The following is an 18,906-nucleotide window of genomic DNA, read 5'->3' on the forward strand; positions in this document are numbered from 1 at the left end:
ATAAGCCTGCTTCTCTCCACAGGGAAAAGTGAGTTTAATGTCATACAGGGGAATATTCTAGGCCAAGCAATACTATCTATCTCTAACATCATTGAGACAAGGAGACTCTCCACTAGAACAGGGTATCTTTAACGTCACAAGCTAAACACAGAAGCTAAATAATCTAAACTACAACTAAACTATATCTAAATGCTTATTCAACATATATGTACTGTATAAAGATTTGGGTATTAATAATGCTCAAGGCCAACTCTTCTAATTTGGTTGGTTATATGTAGCCAGTATTTTTTCTGCAATGTTTAAGCTCATTTACATCCACAAAATCATTATATATTTCATACATATACTTTGCCTTGAATGGTTTCTGGTTTAGGACAGATTTAATCAGGGCCTGAATCAAAAAGCTAAAATGTGCTATAGTTAATTGTGACTCACTACAGCTTTAGTCTGATTTTAATGTATTGTTTATATATTTAAGGAAGCTTTATTCATGCCTTTGTTTCCTTCCTGAAAACTAACCCAATTCTTTCTCTATGGGAATGTACGTCCTGTGGTTTGTGTGAGGACTACAAGCCAGAATAGTATGGGCCCCAAGCCAATACATATGGTAGATTTAAACAAGTGGTGAGAAAACCAGAAATTATCCCAAACTCCCATCAAAAGGTGATCAGATATATCCTGAAAATAATAATAATGTATTTACTTTGCAAACAACATGACTGAAAAGAGTGAATTTGACAACACTGGAGAGCCCTCTAGTGCATGTGTCTAGAACCACTTTTACAAAGATGAGAGACAAGCAACAGCAAGTTAGGAATTTGACCTAGACCACGCACAATTAGATTTAAAAATATAACATAAGCTTTGAGGACTCAATGAAGTATATCATTTGATAGAAAGATGTTTATTTTTATTAACAACGTAAAGCACAAGTTTTGTTTTTGTTTTTTGTTTTTTTAACAAGACATGAACTAGAAGGCCATTTTACACAAACTATTACACAAAAAGTGTTTTGTTTTAGACAAATGCCATAACAAACATAACAAAAACACATTTCTAGCTTATTTAATAATCTTTAGTGACACATTAGAATGCATGCTGTTAATGTAACCAAACATAAAATTACATTAGATTATTTTTTAAACATAGACTAAAAAATCTGTCCTAATCCTCAATTCTTGGCAACTGCACCTTAAAATAAAATAAAATCCTCAAAATATAAAGTAATATAACCACAAACATTTTTTTCAATTTTTACATTATGTTGGACTATATGAACAAAGCTGTGGTTCTTAATAAAGTAAAATAATGAGGTTTAGCATTTGAACGTGCACCCTGAATTGAAAACCTGATGGAAATGGCAAAGCAAACAAAAATCTTCAATTATAACAGCAAAGCTAATTCTGTTCCTTGAAGCCGTGTAAATTGATGTAAATTGATGTAAATATTTTCGAGTAGCAGCAAGTAAATGGCCAGCCAATTTCACGCAGGCTTTGCTTGGAAGTCATCAAGTATTGCAATATTAGTACTTAAAAACCTAAAATTAGAAAGTCTGAGCTACACTAGTTTCAAAGTATTTGTAATAAATTCAAAATGATGTGTGTAAAGTAAAAATCAAGCCTTTGATTGTGTAAAAATGTTACATTTAAAGAAAGGCAGACAAACAAAATGCCACAGCCAGGAGTCAGTATTTTTGCAGACACAGTGTGTGCACCATGTTTTCATGATCTTTTAATGTGCATATTCAGTCTCTGAGCAGTAGATAGTCTTTGATAGTCTCAGGTAAAGGAAGTTCTTTCACTGCAGCAGGGAGGAACTGTACACCGAGGCTCTGGCGCACGGCACATCGAGCCAGAGAGCGCAGAGAGGGCGCCTGGGCCACCATGTTGCTCAACCTAGCCAGCAGCTGAGGGTCTTTACTCAGCTCCCGGGGGAGGGTCCCATCAGCGCGCCGGATTTCAAAGCGCCCTGCTGCACGGCAAAGCAGCTCCAGACACTCCTCCTCCTGTTCAGTGCCCAGGCCTCGGGCCAACAGAGCTACCAGCCTGGAGATGGGAGTCTGCCCCTTCAGGTTAGTCACATGCACCTGGGCGCCATACTCAAGCAGCACTTTGACACTCTCCAGGTTGCCCTTCATGGCGGCCCAGCTCAGAGGGGTATCGTTGTTGTAGTCCCGGGCGTTGGGACAGGCCCCGCTCTCCAACAGGGCGCGCACACACTCGGGGTTGTCTTTGAAGGCAGCCCAGTGCAGAGGGGTGTCCTTGTTCCCATCCAGAGCATTTGGCAGGGCCCCATACTCCAGCAGCAGCTCCACACAGCTCTCATCCTTCTCTGCTGCGTAGTGCAGAGCTGTGCGGTTGTATCCATCCAATGCATTCACCTGAGGAGGACACCATTAATTAGCATCACCTGTCCATTTTTCCACATTTAACAGCAGGGTATGTTGCCTGTACTCTTCCTGGACTTGCCATGCCTCATGTGAAAGCTCAGAACCTCCAGACTTCACTCACTGAGATGCAAAGGTCCGCATATAGCACCAAAAGAGAAGTGTGTCTGTGCATATCCAAGGGGGCTCTGGTCAATTGAAGCCTGTTATAAGTTTGATCAGGTGAGGGGGTGGTGCGTGTTTCAGGATAAATACTAAGTGCTGCACATGAACCAAACCAATGAAGGACCAAACCAATAGTGAAGTAAATAGAACTAAATCTAATGCGTATTGAGACTGCATCAGGCAGGGCAGAACGCATCAATGTGGTGTGAAAGTTGGCATGGCACCCCCATTAATTTGGCATGTTCATTTCATATGTTTGCACACACTTAGTAATGTTTATTAAATAGTTCAGAGAAATCATAATGCTCCTTCTTACACAAAAGATTAAGTGTAAAAGTGTAAAAAATTACCACCCCTCCAAAAACTGGCCTCACAGATGTGTACACCGCATTGTCTATGGTAGAAAGCCAAATCCTTACCTCAGCCCCTTTCTCCAAGAGCAGCTCTACGCAGTCAGCGTCTGCCACCATGCAAGCACAGTGCAGAGGTTTAAGAGTGCCATGCATTCGGTTTACATCAGCTCCCTTTAGACAAAGCAAAAAATAATAATAAAAATTCATTACCTGAGAAAAAATCCTTCTATAGCAGTTTCCATAGATTTTGTTAAGATTATGGTGGGACTAATTATTTTTACTTAAATTATTTAATCTCATTTCAATTTATGGGGTATATACACTTACTGCCTATAATTGATCTTTAATTAGTCATTTTTTGACCAGTGTACTGGTCTTGTATAAGTTTATGATAATACAATGAGCAATAAATAAATTCTGTTATGCAATACAGTCCAGGTTGTTTTTGAACTATGGGGGGGAAGCACCGTAGTCTCCTGTACTAATGGTAAACACTGTTATAGTTGATATATCTGGTATACAAAATGAATAAATATTTACATTTGAAAAAAAAAAAAAAAAAAATATATATATATATATATATATATATATATATATATATATATATATATATATATATATATATATATATATATATATATATATACACTGTGACATTGGGGACCCAAAATTTAGGGTTAGAAATCACCCAAATTAGTGATTCCAAACTTGGGCAGCCTAAAGCATCACAGTGAGTCCCCAAGGGTTCCCTAAAAAATATATCCAAAATAGACAGCTTGAATTATAATGCAGAGATGGCATGTTTAATAGCTTGGATAATATTTATATCTGACTATGTTTGACAGTAGTTAGACAGTAGTTTATCAAGTAGGAGTAGGGTGTTTGGTCACTGGGAAAATACAGATTGCTGTCCTTAATCATACTTAGATCACTTGATTTATAAGGCCCACCTTTCGGATGAGGTCTTCAACATTGTCATGTGGGAAGGAGCGGATGGCTGCAATTGTTCGGATCAACCTCTCAGACAAAGAGTATTTACTCTGAATACTTTGCATGATGTACCACATAGTAGAGCTCATGTGTAACAGAGGAGCATGGCACCCGGGCAAGGGTGGCACTACAGCGCTCTAAGGAAATAGAAAACAATACAATTTGCTAAATACTGTTTTAATTACTGGTAAAATGGCAAAAGTTCAGAATAGTATACTCAATGATCACCAAGACATAAATCTTGTCACACACATCTACAATGGCAGAAATGTACAGGAGTGAAAGTGTGCATATAGAGAGAAAAAAAGGTGTTTCGGAGCTATGAGATTCTTGAATGATGTCAGAAAAAAAGGTATAGCTGTAGTATTTGAATAAATAAAAATATGTTTAAAATGATTTGGACATCAGTATCATTAATACAAGAAATATGTTATAAGTGTCAATGAACTCCACATTTATTTGTCTATTAACCGAGTTAGGGGATAGTCGGAGCGTGGGGAAAACCTTAGGTGTAAAAAAGGTTGGGAACCACTGGAACTGTCGCCTATGATTTGTATAATGATATCATAATCTGTATATCTATATAGCAGCCCATATCCAAGAGACAGTAGTCGGTACAATTGGTACAGTATAATACGCAAAACAATAATGAACAAAGAAGAATTGGCGCCATCTGCGATCGTATTCTAAATAATCGCATATAAATAGTCTTATAATTGTACAGTCGCTAGATGGGTTCACTTTAGCTGCATGAAACCAAGGCGGTGTAAATATGCTTACAGGCTGCTTTTCATCAAGGAGGCTAGCTTGTTAGCATAAGAGCTCATATCGAACAATCGACTCACACAAAAGCAAAAACGACATGTCAAGTGTTTGAAGGATTTGGAAGAACGTCCCAGGCTGTTTACCGCAACATGCATGGGTAGATAACAAGTGTTATAAAGATTTCATACCGGTTTTGGTCCACGATTTTAGGTGTGACAGGTACAGACGGCTGCTAACGTTACTCGCTTGACATAAACACTCACCACGTCACTCACAGACCACGCCCATCTTCTTCTCTGTGGGTTTTTATTTACATGTAACAACGGACTAACGTGTATTGTTGTTTAAAGTCATTGCTACATTCTGCATTTGCTCGCATTAATATAAGGAATATTTAAACACTATAATGCTAGGTGTAAGACCTTTCCTAATATAGAAAGTATGGCCACCAACATTCTACAGATGCCTTCAGTCATGTCTATGTAAAGACTATGGAGAGAGACACTCAAATGGTTTCCCCAGTAACAGACGAAGAGCCCCAGAGACGAGGGGAACTCTTTACAACTCAAATGAGCCACTTAAAGATAATGAATATATGTGATAAATGTCATTTTTCCTATAGTAAAATGGGACAAGTCATGTAGAAACCTAAATCAAACAACAGAATAAAGCATATTGGATTTTATAAAAATGTATATCTGAAGTAAAGTCAAATTTATTTATAAAGCATATTTAAAAACCACTGCCCAAAGTGCTGTACAAATGCAATACAAAGTGCAATCTTATAAAACAAAACATGCAAAAATACAACAGAACAAAGCAAATACAATACAAGAGTCCTGCTCAGCTTGTGCTAAAAGCCAGTGCAAACAAATGAGTTTTCAACAAAGATTTAAATATATTTAAAAATTGGGCTATTCTAATAACCAGAGGTAGATTGTTCCAGAATCTGGGACCAGCTACAGCAAAAGCCCGGTCCCCTTGAGGACCTTGGAACATCCAAAATCAACTGGTCTGCTGATTTCAAAATTCTACTGGGAACATGGATAGACAGAAGCTCAGAGATAGGGAGGGTCCAACCCAAGGAGACATTTAAAAACCATCATCAGAATCTTAAAGTCAATCCTGAAGCTGACAGAGAGCCAGTGCAGAGAGGCCAACACAGGAGAAACGTGCTCATGTTTCTTGGTGGCCCTGAGCATGCGCACTGCAGCATTTTGGACTAACTGTAAATGGTGGGTGGAGCCCTGGTCCAACCCACAGTACAGGGAGTTACTGCAGTCTAATTTGCAGGTGATGGAGGCATGAATGACACGCTCCAGGTCAGTGCGAGAAAGGTATGGCTTCACCTTACTGAGTAAATGCAGTTGGTAAAAGCCAAATCTGACTACCTGGCTGATCTGTTGGCCAAATTTAAAAGAACCCTCTAAAACAAGATTTCTGGCAAACTGATGACAGTAGCAACTCAAAGATCCCAGAGATGTTTCAGCGTCAGATTGCTGTTTTTGATTTGTTTAGCTTTAAAAAGTCTAGAGCCATCCAGTCTTTCACATCCTCAAAGCAACTTAAGAGGGTTTGGATGCCATCTGTGCTGGGTTTAAAGGGCAATCTGGCATCATGAGGAAAACAATGAAAGGAAATTAAAAAAGGGGGGTAGTATGTACAAAGAAAACAGCAACAGCCTTAAAATGAACTCCTGAGGAACCCCACCGCTAAGTTGGGCCTTGTCTGAACCGGGGGCCGAGCTATACTGAGAAAGGAATGACCTTAACCACTCTAGGGTCACACCTTTGATGCCAACATAGTCAAGACAGTGATCCAGTGTTGAATACTGCAGTCAAATCTAAAAGTAGTAAAACAGTGGAAGAACCAGAATCAGTAAGTTTATAGGTGCACTATACCTTTCATGATAGAGGGTCAGCCACCTGCATGTTCCAATGAGGATGTTAATGCTTTGCTAGGAATTTTCCACATTAGGGTCGTCTCCATGGAGACAGGCAAACTACCAGGTCAAGTTACAGGTCAGATCTGTGGAAAACCAATCCCCTTGTCACAGTAAGAAAGCACTGCTGTTGAACATTCCAGGCAAAATAACATCTGTAGAAATCACAGGCTTCTCTACTTACACACCTAAAAACCTTTGGCCTACTACAGTACTTTCATAATTTGTCATTTTCTACAAACCACATTTTCAATTAGAAATGGGGGAAAAAAGGACAGGACACAAAAAAGCCAAATCAAAATAATTTATTTTTGGTGACATTTCATACAGTTCTAGGATTGTGTCTCAAACACTTTGTTGATCCATTACTATATATTTATTTTTGCCACTCCAACCCCAAATTCCAAAAAAAAAAAAAAAAAAAAAAAAATTAAAATAACCCAAACATGGAGGGGAAAAGCAATTCTTGTATTATATTTGCAAGCCTGTCAATAACCATTGTTTCTAATATGATTTCACATTACTCATGAGTAAGTTTCTTTTAAAAACAAGTTAGTGCATTTATTTAGACTAGACCACTAGCTGGCAGCTGCTCATACTCAATGAAAAATAAGAGGCCAGTGATTCATACTCCTTACTGCATTTCTACACTCAAGGTCAATGCATCAAGTACGGTATATTCGCAGCTTAAACGTCAAACAGTATCATATGCGTGATTTTATTTAGCCAATGCGATTTCACACAACTTTGGGGAAACCAGCCTACCAAGATTGGGAGAAAAGCGTTGCGCATCAGAATTAATAAATAAAATTAAAAAGCAATACATACATCGCGTCAAACTTCTAAGTCAATCGGTTTTCAAAATAAAAAGAAATTAAACAGCAAACTCACCCTAAAAAGCACAAAAAGAATCTGGCGGATGCCTCCCTCTGCAAATTCAGCACTAGTACAATTACATTCTTCCATACACTTCTATAGTGAATGGTTATAATATAGCAAAGGCAACTACACCTCTACAGTTTCTTCAAATCCAGTTTCACTGGGCTAAAAGGTCTCCAAGACTACAATTGGTTTGTAGTCCTTGTCCAAAATAACAAAATCAAAACCTATCACACTATGATCGCAGGCAGCTGGCACATAGCACGTGAAAATTATTTCCGAATTGCTTTATACCCATTACATTTCTGACGTTTATAATGTAGCCATCACTCTTGGTTATCAGCACACAGCCTATTATCTTTGACACTATGCCTTTGATGAAACTTCAGATATTAGCATAACCTGAATATCCTGTGTCACTGAAGAGCCAAATCTCACAGAACAGTCACATCTTACAATTAACCTATATTTCACTTAAGAGACATTGTCCTACTACCCAAACAAACATGTAAACAGAGAACCTGACCAATGAACAAGACAATGCTCTGAATTAATAGAGGGTAGATAGAAAATGAACATGAAAACTTGGACCAGGCCAAACAGGTTCACCTGACCAATGGGCCAGCGAGTACCCCAAAAGTGGATTTGTTAGACTGTGGCATAAAACAGTATGATATTAAGCCAAATCATGAACCAGAATCAAATACCACCAATCAGCACATGTCATTAATATACATAATACCATAGTGTCCAGGCTCAGGACAGAGTCTATGAATTTCTGATGTAAAAATCAAAAATGATCCATATCATTGCAGTGCAAAAGCACACTGTGGCATTTCAATCATTTTGCTTAACAGACATCAGCCAACCCTTCAGTTCAGTCATACTTGCAAATCTAAGCACACAAGGAAAAAAAAACAACTGATGTCTCTTTGCGTGTTAGTGATTTCTTTGTATTATGTACATGACATATATGCATGTTCTTTTCTTAGTGCATATGTTTGTTGCAAACCAACATCTATTCTTTTAAAATCAATGGTAGAGGGCCACTCATACATGGCCCAGGATCCCACCTCATCACGGTAGAGCATAAATGATATGATCTCCAGTTTTCAAAAATCCCACTTCAATGTTTTAAGTATAGCAGGAGATATTAATTTCCTTTTCAAATCATTAAGTCCTTCGAATGTCATTCAGCCCATTAGTCCTGGATGTCCCAAACTCCATCTTAAGTGTTTCTTTGGACAAGTTCCAGGTGGAAGGTGGCTACCATGTTGTTGCTTTTATGTTATTCATTTTAATATATTTATATATATCCATGTATATATTCATACATCTTTTTTGTATTTAGCTCAAGTCTTTACTTTGGCGATACTGGGGGGATATTCTGCTCTTTGCCAGTGTGCCTGTAGTTTCCCTGTGGGGAGCTGCGTCGAGCCTGAGGGGCACGCCTCTGATCCCTAAACTTGAGCCCCCCGGGTCCTCTCGGGCCGTTGCTGCGGTAGTGGCCCTGTGAGTCACGGTCCCGAGTTGAGCGGCTCTCCTTGCACTCCCAGCCGCCCTCCCTGTCATGGCCTTTCTCCTGTTTGTCTGCAGAGCCACTGTTGGAGCCCTCCTCAGATTTGTTGACCCGCAGTTCACGTAGAGGCTGCCCTGTCGACGAGCCAGAGGGGGCTGGAGCAGAGGCGGGGGGAGGGTCCTTAGGGGGGCGCTGACAAACTTCAGCATAACTTAGCTTGCGGGGCTCCTGCAATAGAGAAGATGTTTGTTTTTTCCAAACCACATTTTCCAGAGTAAATGTCAATCAGAGGATGACCCTCAGATCTCATAATCTTGACGCTCATCGGGAAGAAGTAAACCTTCTAGACTTTGGCTCATAGAGAGGAAAGAAAAAGAAAAAAAAAAAAAGAGCATGAGAATAAAGAATCAAGAGAAGAGCCAAAGTCTATCGGCTTTTTTCCGGCACCCCTCTATGCGCTGTAGATCTCATCACCAGGAGCCTCTACTGAATAATGGTGGTGTGAGCATCAGTCTCACCTGTGTAGGTGTGGGTATAGTGGCTGTAGCAGGGGCTGGTGCCTTCTGTGCTGTGGGGGCAGACACTGCAGCGGGCTGAGGCCTGGCAGGCACTGACTGTGTGGAGGTGCTGTTGACTGGAGGTACCGGGACTCGAGGGGTCACTTTTGGAGGTGGGATCTCAGCTCTTTCAACCCTCTTCTCTTGACGAGGGGCACTGAGAGATGGACTCAGTTATTTTGGGACAATGTCAAAATAATAATGTATTGTTCAGGCCTTACCTAGAAGCTATGGATCCAAGTGGTTGTGTCAAAGGTTTTGAACTGATGAAGCCTGGACTCGAAACAGTCGGAGTCTCCTCTACAACTGTGGGTTGGGCCAAACTTGTACTCACAGTGGTTTCTTTAATGACCTGTTCAGTCTAAAAATTAGGAACAATTAAACCATTTGCAGAAATATACAAACAAATCGTCTAATTTTACCCACTTACCTTATCCCTGTATAAACCGCGTACAACATCTGCCATGCGATTTTCAAGTACAGGTTCCCCCTGCGTGCTTACCACGCAACCAGGGAGAGGAGGGAAGTTGGAGGCAGCCAAGTCAAACTTGGGTGGCGAAACCTTAACCTCTGCTAATGGCACAGGTCTCTGCTAAACACATAAACCAGTTTACATAACTACTCAAACTTTGACTACATTTGACAAACTCTTCATTTACCGCAGTTCGATCATCATCTCTTCTTCTCCGTGTTCCTCTGTAAGTGTTGCCACGTCTGAAATCCCAAAGTTTTAAATTTGACTTCCGTTTCATCAACTTTGTGCAAATTGGCACTGGTTTAGAACTGCTTACCTCCCACGTCCAGCAATGCTGCCATCTTCACTGGGGTCCAGGGAGGAAGAGGAGGAGGACAGATGTGAGAAGGCTGCGCTCAGGTCAGTGGGTGTAGGGATGGGTGTGGAGCTGGTGGCTGACACAGGGGTCTGAGGCTGTGGGCTGCGCAGTCCAGTGAGACTCTCCAGAGACCCAGGCGTAACAGAGGGGGTCACATCGTTGGGTCTCACCTGGGGCTTCATGTGGTTTCTGCAGCAATTTCAGATTATATTTATTTTATAAACTAAGCACCAATGTTTCCTCGAACCATGACAGTTTTGAATATTGGTTATCAAGAACCTTATCGTTAAAGACAGCATGCAGTGTCTTGTCTGAGTGAAAAACATGCATATTCTGACAAACATGATAGTAAAAGCAGAAATCCAATTGTTTGACTGGTACAGTGAGTCAGAGCATATAAATTCAACAATGTCATGTGCACGGTGTTCAACTTTGGGTTTGCAATTTGCTACAAGGCATTTGTCTCAGTCTGCATTATTGAATTCAATACTAAACCAATTTTGGCAGTGGCATTAAGTGAACTGAATGGGAATTCAGAAAGAGTCAACAGCATTTATTTTGTTAAATATTGACAATGAGATCTCATAATCTGAACTGAATTGGGATGGCTGTAAGGTCTATGCCCGTGGAAGAGAAGAGAGGGGGGGGGGGGGGGTTCAGAGTCCCATACAAAATGGTCAGTGGAGCAGCCACAGGAAAATGGGTGGTTAGTTTAGATGGAGTTTTAAGTTTGTTACATATGACAACTTCCAAAGTGGGATATTTGGGAGCCAATGTGGCCATAACTGGAAAATAACTGCTTAATTTTAAAAAGCAGCTTTTGCCATTCAGTGGGGTACATTTAACCAATGGCAAGACCACTCCAGGATGACCATTAGCTGCAAACAAACATGTGCAAACTTTGCAGAATGGATTTAGTGTTTTAACCGCAGCCGCATGATAATATGAGTAGAAGGATGAGGCTTATTGTAGCAGTGCTTAGATTTGTACCTGAAGGCATTTATTACATTCTTTCTTGAATAGAGGGGGACACTGTGGGGACAGTAAGAAAACTGGGATTGAAACAATTCCCTGCAGTTCAATCAAGAGAATTATTGGATATACATTTCTAAGTAGTGAAGTGAAATATTAAACATGCACAAGCAAAAATTACATTCTCAGTCTGTTTTAAGACTTGGCAAACATGATGGTGACTTACCGATTTCTGTTGAAAGGGCGTGTGATGTTCAGGGAGCTGGAATTGGTTTTGTAATGGGCTCCCGAACCAAACCCATTTACAAATGTGCTGTTGGGAAATGGTGCCTGTAACAATAAGAAACCAAGTATTTCAAACTGTAAAAATCCTCTCCTCTTGATTCCGTTATAAAGTTTCCAAAAAAATTATTTAATGACTTAATATACAAGTGCTGGTGTTGTGGTGCATTAAAAAAGTAATACCCTCAGATCTCATAATCTGAACGCTCATTGGGATGGGAGTAAGGCCTCAGGCTTTGGAAAACAGAAGAAAGAAAGAAAGAAAGAAACAAAGAATGAGGGGAAGACAGAAACCAAAGCCTGTGACTCCACCCCCCCAGCCTCCCTCTATGCGCATTATGATCTCATCATCAGGCCAGAAATTTTATTATAACCACTTTTAATCTTTTTTTTATTCTTGAGCATTATAGTCTCAAAGACTGAGAAAACTGCACAAACATGTCATTAGAATTACAATTAGTATTTGTCTACAATGTATAGTTTTCTCATTCATCAAGTTATGCCATCATTTCAGACTTTATCATGGTGTTAGGGTATTATGCAAGTTTCCTCACCAAAGGAGTTTCAAAGTAGGGCGTGGGCGACGGTGTCCAAGTGGGAGGTACAATGCCATATGCCACTGGGTACTGCTGCTGAGGATAGACGTGCTGCATGTAGAGCGGAGTGTTGAACTGAGACTGGTTCTGTGGCTGTTGGGTGTACAGGCTGTTGTCCACGCTACGGTAGCCATTCTTTGCAAAGAAGGTGTTAATGGCCTTTATCCTGGCCTGGAAAAAAATATATTATAATAATTGAAGCTAAAATGAGATGTTTCCCTTTTTTCAACAACTTACCATAATGGGTTTTCCCTGAAATGTTTTAACTTCTTCTCTCAAGTATTTGTAAGCCTGTAAAAGCAACCTTGTCAAAAGAGCATTAAAAAAAGAAAATACATTCATAATTTAAATGTGTTTACCTGTTGAGCATCAGTGTCTGATTGGAATGTGATGTACCAGTTATTATTGTGTGCAAACTCCACACTTATCACCTTTGGACAGTTCTCATTCTTGAACAGAGATTCCACTTCCTGGAGATCATTTCAATCAGTTTCACAGTTACAATGGCATCTATTTTATCTGTTAAATATTGGCTTTTTTTTTTTTTTTACCTCTACAGGTGTAGTTTCAGGAACCTCTCTCAGAATGATAATGCATCTTTTATGATTAGGCCGCACTTTTTCCCCCTTCTCATCCACTTGTACCATTGGGGAAGCTAGGGAAGTAGTAATCGAAGGAATTTAGATATGAAATGTTACATGAGTCTACCCACATCATTCAAGCACATTTTTGCTTACATCTCAAAACATCTAAAATGAGATCCATATCTGTGGTGAGGACCTTGATGCCCTCCATACTGGCGATAGTCCAAATAGGAACAAACTGGTCACTATCCATTTGAGACATCAGGTACAAATCTTTTGACAAGTTCTCTCTGAAAAAAAACATTTATATGAAAAGAATTTCAAGTGCTTAAAAAGTTGAAAAACATTGTCATGCACCTTACCGAGAGAAATAAAACTCAAGTTCTTTCTTCAGTGACTCCCGAAGATTCTCTGTTGATAACGGTTCCTCTGTTTTGGAATCTATTAAAAATATGATATCAAGAATTTAAATATCCATTACTGACATTTTGAGTCTTGAACTGCCAAGTGTAAATTAATATATTTTTTACAACTATAGTGGCACATTGCATTACCTTGTCATTCAAACAAATGTCTTTGTTAAATGCTTTTACTCAAACGAACCGAGTCAGGGCACAGAACAGACAAAGCTTGCCTCAATTGTCTTTAGGTAAACAAGCTCCGAGTCTTTGTTAAACAGAGGATTGGTATAAATCAAACAGCTGTTGCCAAACGCGTGATTTTTCTTAAGTTTATGTCACTTCAATGCGTTTATCCTATTTAACAAGAGTACAGTAAATACCGCATAACATTTAATACAATATATGCACTATATAAAATAATATATAACTTCACATCTTCGTTATTGTCACACTGACAACTGCGCGAGGGCACTCTAGGCTTGATTACCAATATGGCAGCCATCTACTTCCAGAGCAGCAGACGGAGTTGTTCAGAAGCGACACCAAGGATGAAGAATTCAATGGATTCAGTGATTTGGAATGAGACTGACTAGACAAACTTGTTAGCTTGTTTTTTATGCTTTAGCCATCTGATTAACTGTTAATAGCTTACGTTAACATGCCAGACATGTATTCAGTTCACCGTCTATGCTTCATGAAAAATAAATGTGTGTTATGTGTGTTAAATGTGTAACGGTTGATTATACATGTTACAGTTCACTTGTTTACCACTAGATGGCGCTGTTGTGTTTGTAATACTTGTAAGAAAATTTACTTGACTTGTTTTCTTTTATACATTTCATAATTAATTTCCCCTTCATTAAGACCATAAAGGTGATCATTTTTCATTTGGAACAATATTGTAAATGTTTACTTTATCATAAGTCTAGTTAAAGAAAACTACTTCCTGTTTTCCAGTTCAGCCTTTTACGTTGAAGAAACTGTCTTAAACAATTGAAAAGTAAAATATTAAGTTTTTGGTTCACCGGTTTGTTCACTATCGGGCCAAAGTGGCATGTATATTTTCTATGTGTTCATATGCAATTTTGTGTGTATATGTAATATGAGCCAGAACTTATGTTGTATTTTATGGGTTTGCTAGTTCTATGGTGTGAACTCTGATGAAGAAGACCACAGTAAACATCAGTGAAAAGAACTCTCGTGTCTCTCGTTTGTGGACAAGCTGGCATATTACGTAAGATATTAACAGTTAATCAGAAATGCTACACTAAACATACCAGACAAGTATTCAGTTTGTTGTCTATGTGTTACGTTAGCATGTTGTACTGCTATTCAGCCTGTTGTTCTCCATTTTATTATTATTATTATTATTATAACTTGCCTTTAAAGATAAAATGTCTATTCTTGGTCTCGGATATTGTAAAACAAATTTCCCCCAAAAAATTTGACTTATAATCCAGTGCGACTTATGTTTTTTTTTCTTCATTATTACACATTTTTTCGCTGGTGTGACTTATACTCCTGAGCGAAGTATATATCCTGGAAAATACAGTAAATTGCATTTCTTAAGTCATTTTCTATTTAAAATGGTTAGAAATATCAATATGGTATCATTCATTTTAGAAAATAAGTTTAATAAGGGTTCAGATATTTGAGGAATTTGATTTTTGCATTAATTGATACTAGGGTTTGCCTGACAATTTTTTTCTATACTAAACAAATTTTTTGATTACCCCATGCCATTTAATTCATAAACTCACAGAGAAGTGCATCACAGTAGGACTTATATCTGCCTCACTATTTAAGAGATATTTCATGCTGCTGGACTTATTTTCTCCGCTAAAGTGATAACACTGCTGCGTGACAGGCCATCACACGGAGCTGTTTTACGTCACCGGTGCATGGTTCAGTTAAGCTGTATAGGTGTGAGTGTGGGCCTTAGAACCCTACGCAATCACGCTTGAGCATGGCATGGTTCAAAATGCCTAGTGTGAGTGCAACCTTAGAACTCTGCTCCCTGTGACTGCAGTGAGTGTCCTTTCTTGTATTATCCATGTAAGAAAGTGGGGAAATAAAATTTAATTTTCTTTCCCCACCTACCACAATGATACATTGTTAAAGCAGCTCTTGATGTCAAAAAACAGCCAATGTCTAACTAAAGTATTTTTAATCAGGCTTGAACCAGGAAATATCACCGGCGCACTGTTAACATGGTAGTTGCTGTGAGCATGATAGTTGCTGTGAGCAATGGCATGACAAACTCTGCTCTGGCTTAAAAATTGTGAAACACTCAAATCATCTCAGTGAAGAATTCTGATCCTCAGAAACCGAGTACCTAAAACTTCATGGTTTTAAGCCCAGAAATATTAGGTGTAGTGCCTTAATACTACAAAAAGCTACATGTTCTTGTTTTTTTATTAAAAATAATAATAATTTATAACTATATGATATTGCAAGTTCTTCTCTCCTGGTTGACCACTCAAGTGTTCTTTTCTCAATTCTGCTGTTGTCACATTTTGTATCTAAACACTGGTGAAGAACATGACTGACCTGCGATCCCAGTGCTGGGCTCAGCGGGGGAAAGGCCTAGCTCCGGAGTGTCCATTCCATTGACTGCTATCTCAGCTGTTGCCGTGGAGCCACCATCATCGAGCTCTGCAAATCCAACAGTGTACGTTTTACACCCGCCAGAAGTTAGGTCAGAATAACCTGCCAACAAGGTACAGTTTACCTCTGAGTGTACACACATAGGAGAGGTAGTATTTAGAAAACATTTGGAAGGGACCTACCTTCACTTATGTCTGAGGGAGACCAGTGTGGGCTGTTACTGACAGCTTCACTTGGGGCCACAGGCATCTCCTGCCACACCTTGGCATTTGGATTCAGACCAGTGCCTTTAGAGGTGACCTTCAAGGAAGAAAAAAATAGTTTCAGAATCATTTAGAAGCTGAACAGTTTTGCATGTGTAACTTGTATCAAATTTTCAAAGTAGATAAATGCCAAATTGACTACTGCTTAATAAAGCATTATAACTCAAATATCATTTTATAAATTATTTACACATCACTGTTGTAGCACCCAAATTAACAGTAAGCTACATCAAAGTTTACCTCATGTCACCAACGTTAGGTCAGTGCACATGGGCTTTCATAGTGTCAACAAGATTACCGGGGACTCAACGTTGCTTAGAGGCCAGCACTTACAACACCTGCCATTTCAACAACATTAAAGGTGGAGCAATCATTGACATCACCTGGTGCTGTCTGTAGCCGAGACACACCTGCAGATTACTGACATTAAATGACATAACTTGAGGAACAAAAAAACAAGTAATCTAGTAAATCTCTTAGCATATATTTTATTGAAAAAATTCTAAATCATCAAGCGTATACAGGTTAGTTAACAGAACCGATTCTCCTGACCCTGTAAATACCAGGGCCAAGAATAGCATGCATACTCAGCATATTGTATGTTCATATCAGGCTCTGTAAGTTGGAATATGTTAACAGTTTAAAGGGTATTAAATGAGTACAGTATTTGACCTTTTACGTTGCTACCACTTTACCTTCCTCCTTTGACATTGTTATGTGCCACCTGCTAAGAGATCCACCCCTTTGTGAAAAGCCCTCGACCTGACAAGAACAGCTGCTAGTTACAATGTGCCTCAAGCCACTTCCCTCTTACACTTTAACAAGAGTGGATGGGCTCAAATATTAGGCCTCAATGTAGTTCCTAAAAGAAGATTTAACCCACTGCTGTGCAGTCTGACACACGGTCACAATGCATGCCAGTGTTACAGGCCGTATACAAGCCAAACTATGGTCAGCTGACTGCTTTGCGCTGCACAGGCCAGGTATTTGCAGCGCATGTCACAGCGCTAGCATTAGCCCACAGAGCGATTAGCTACCACTTTGAGTCAATTGAATCAACTCGTCCTTTAATCATTAAACGAAACAATGACCACATTCACCACGAAAACTCATCGGACATTGTCGTTTGTGGTCCTATACTTAGTAGAAAACGCAAATACATCACAACTTTGCTGGACTGCTAATGATTACTCAGCAAACTACTTAATGAGCTTCAAGAAGCTAGGCTAAGCGTTAGCTCGGCGTCACCTGAAGGTTCCGCAGCGACGGTCTTTCTCAAGCACCAATGTAACTTCTATCATTTGAACTAAACCGAGTTGAATCGGAGAATACAGTATGTAAACAAGAATATTACGGGATGACAATAGACAGATAAACTTAATTACAACGTACACGAGGCTGTGACTAAAGCGACGAGGAGAAACCCAAATTCAGTCAAAATAAATTGTGATTAAAATAGGCCAACGTAAGTGGAACTGCATTTTACGGCTGATTATCATCGCCCCTGTAGAAGGGGGCGTTCAATGCTAAGAAGCTAGCAGCCACTACAGGCCGCACTCACCATGCCGCCAGAGCCCGCCTCGCTCCGCAGCGGAGCCGCGTCCTTCGCACCGGTCTTCGGTCCCGGGTCAGCCTCCTCCTGCAGCAGCGGCGGCTCTCGGCTCTGCTCTGAACTCATCAGCCGCTCCTGACTCACTTCCACCCCGTCGGTTCTCCCAGCCCCTGCTGCCTCCACCTCCTTCTCTGAAAACACCGGCTGGGCTCAGTCCTCTCCTGTTGGACTGGATTGGCCAGTAGCGCACTGAAACTAGCTCCCGACGCTAGCACCAAGCTAAAAGCGAGGCTAGCGCTATGAATCAAGCCGCAGCTAACGACAGCTAAACTCAATGAATCAAACTTGCCGCCGTGATCCTAGAGCCACACACGGTCCAGAATCATGACTATCTTCAGGCTGCAGTCTCCGCTGGCTTTTTGCCGGGCTTTGGAGCATACAGCGGGGTCGTCGGGCGCATTCCTCACCGGGCACCGGAGCGGACACTGGGGACACGCAGCCTTCCCTCAGCCACAGTCCGCTGCTCCCGGCGGCCACCGCGGTCTATGACCTCTGCACTGATACTTCCTGTTCCGGATTCCCACTGTAGTTTTACCATGGAGTTTTATAGTTTTTATACTGAAATAGTATTACGCAGAAGTTTTACTTTTACACAGTGATTTACGCAAAGGTTGCTTTTACAGTCTGCACCAAAACAGTCGGACAATTCAGTGTGATTAACACAACAGTCTTGTTTTGAATTAGGTATTTAGTTTAGTTTGACAACGACGACCTGGTCCCGAAGCAGCAGCACTATGAGTAAGAGAGATTGATAATGAAATCGCTTTAAGCAAAATCCTTCCAGCAATACCTTTTTATAAGGTATGTTGTGAGGCCAAATCTCCTTGTCAAGGCATAATCTCGTCAGAGGGTCAACAAGTCTGGGCCTGGTTAGGATGGGAGGCCATTAGGAATATCAGGGGCCACAGTGGGGCGCCAGTGGCAAAACTGTTGTGTCGTCCTTAGGCGAGACACTTCACGCACGTTGCCCAGTATGAATGTGGCGTGTTAGAGTGTTAGTGGAGGTGGGAAGGGGCGATGGTACAGATTGGCAGCCTCCTTTCCGCCAGACTACCCCAGGGCAGTTGTGGCTACAATGGTAGTTTAGCATCAAAGATTATGGAGTGAATGAATAGTGTATGAAATTGTAAAGCAACATTGAGCATCTGGAAAAGAGATATAACTAATGTATTATTAGTTTAATCTATTCTGTCCAGAAAA

General features: G+C 40.1%; 2 protein-coding genes across 9 annotated transcripts; both read right to left on the reverse strand.

Annotated features, from left to right (window-relative positions):
* Window positions 1-884: 884 nt before the first annotated feature.
* Window positions 885-4,980, reverse strand: asb8 (ankyrin repeat and SOCS box containing 8). The gene is made up of 4 exons (XM_055222882.1): window positions 4,848-4,980; window positions 3,855-4,031; window positions 2,971-3,075; window positions 885-2,380 (listed from the first exon to the last, which is right to left on the reverse strand). Exons 2-4 carry the CDS (start codon window positions 3,981-3,983, stop codon window positions 1,745-1,747), a joined length of 870 nt encoding a protein of 289 aa, XP_055078857.1. The 5' UTR covers window positions 3,984-4,031; window positions 4,848-4,980; the 3' UTR covers window positions 885-1,744.
* Window positions 4,981-6,891: 1,911 nt separating this feature from the next.
* LOC117373200 (la-related protein 4) lies at window positions 6,892-18,229 on the reverse strand. Of its 8 annotated transcripts, none has more exons than XM_033969119.2 (17): window positions 17,656-18,229; window positions 16,014-16,131; window positions 15,775-15,933; window positions 13,186-13,264; window positions 12,977-13,113; window positions 12,791-12,894; window positions 12,599-12,709; window positions 12,477-12,530; window positions 12,198-12,410; window positions 11,588-11,691; window positions 11,380-11,421; window positions 10,348-10,578; window positions 10,216-10,270; window positions 9,987-10,148; window positions 9,778-9,917; window positions 9,518-9,713; window positions 6,892-9,227 (listed from the first exon to the last, which is right to left on the reverse strand). In XM_033969119.2, the coding sequence occupies exons 1-17, from the start codon at window positions 17,770-17,772 to the stop codon at window positions 8,841-8,843; spliced, it is 2,409 nt and encodes an 802-aa protein (XP_033825010.1). In that variant the 5' UTR covers window positions 17,773-18,229; the 3' UTR covers window positions 6,892-8,840. The 8 variants fall into 8 exon arrangements, with proteins under 8 accessions (XP_033825010.1, XP_055078794.1, XP_033825014.1 ...); XM_055222819.1 differs by having other exon boundaries at window positions 9,987-10,145; window positions 15,775-15,879; window positions 17,656-18,191; XM_033969123.2 differs by having other exon boundaries at window positions 15,775-15,879; window positions 17,656-18,190.
* Window positions 18,230-18,906: the final 677 nt, after the last annotated feature.

Source organism: Periophthalmus magnuspinnatus, chromosome 7, assembly GCF_009829125.3.
Source record: "Periophthalmus magnuspinnatus isolate fPerMag1 chromosome 7, fPerMag1.2.pri, whole genome shotgun sequence".
NCBI classification, from domain to species: Eukaryota; Metazoa; Chordata; class Actinopteri; order Gobiiformes; family Gobiidae; genus Periophthalmus; species Periophthalmus magnuspinnatus.

Bases quoted from the DNA above. Each gene is read 5' to 3' on its own strand.
- LOC117373200 (XM_033969119.2), bottom strand. From the start codon at position 17,772: ATGAGTTCAGAGCAGAGCCGAGAGCCGCCGCTGCTGCAGGAGGAGGCT. The intron at 15,934-16,013 runs GTAGGTCCCTTC...CCTTGTTGGCAG, and splicing joins TCCCTCAGACATAAGTGAAG to GTTATTCTGACCTAACTTCT. The intron at 10,579-11,379 runs GTACAAATCTAA...AAATTGCTGCAG, and splicing joins AATGTAATAAATGCCTTCAG to AAACCACATGAAGCCCCAGG.
- asb8 (XM_055222882.1), bottom strand. From the start codon at position 3,983: ATGAGCTCTACTATGTGGTACATCATGCAAAGTATTCAGAGTAAATAC. The intron at 3,076-3,854 runs GTGGGCCTTATA...CTTTGTCTAAAG, and splicing joins TTGAAGACCTCATCCGAAAG to GGAGCTGATGTAAACCGAAT. The intron at 2,381-2,970 runs GTAAGGATTTGG...TGTCCTCCTCAG, and splicing joins TCTTGGAGAAAGGGGCTGAG to GTGAATGCATTGGATGGATA.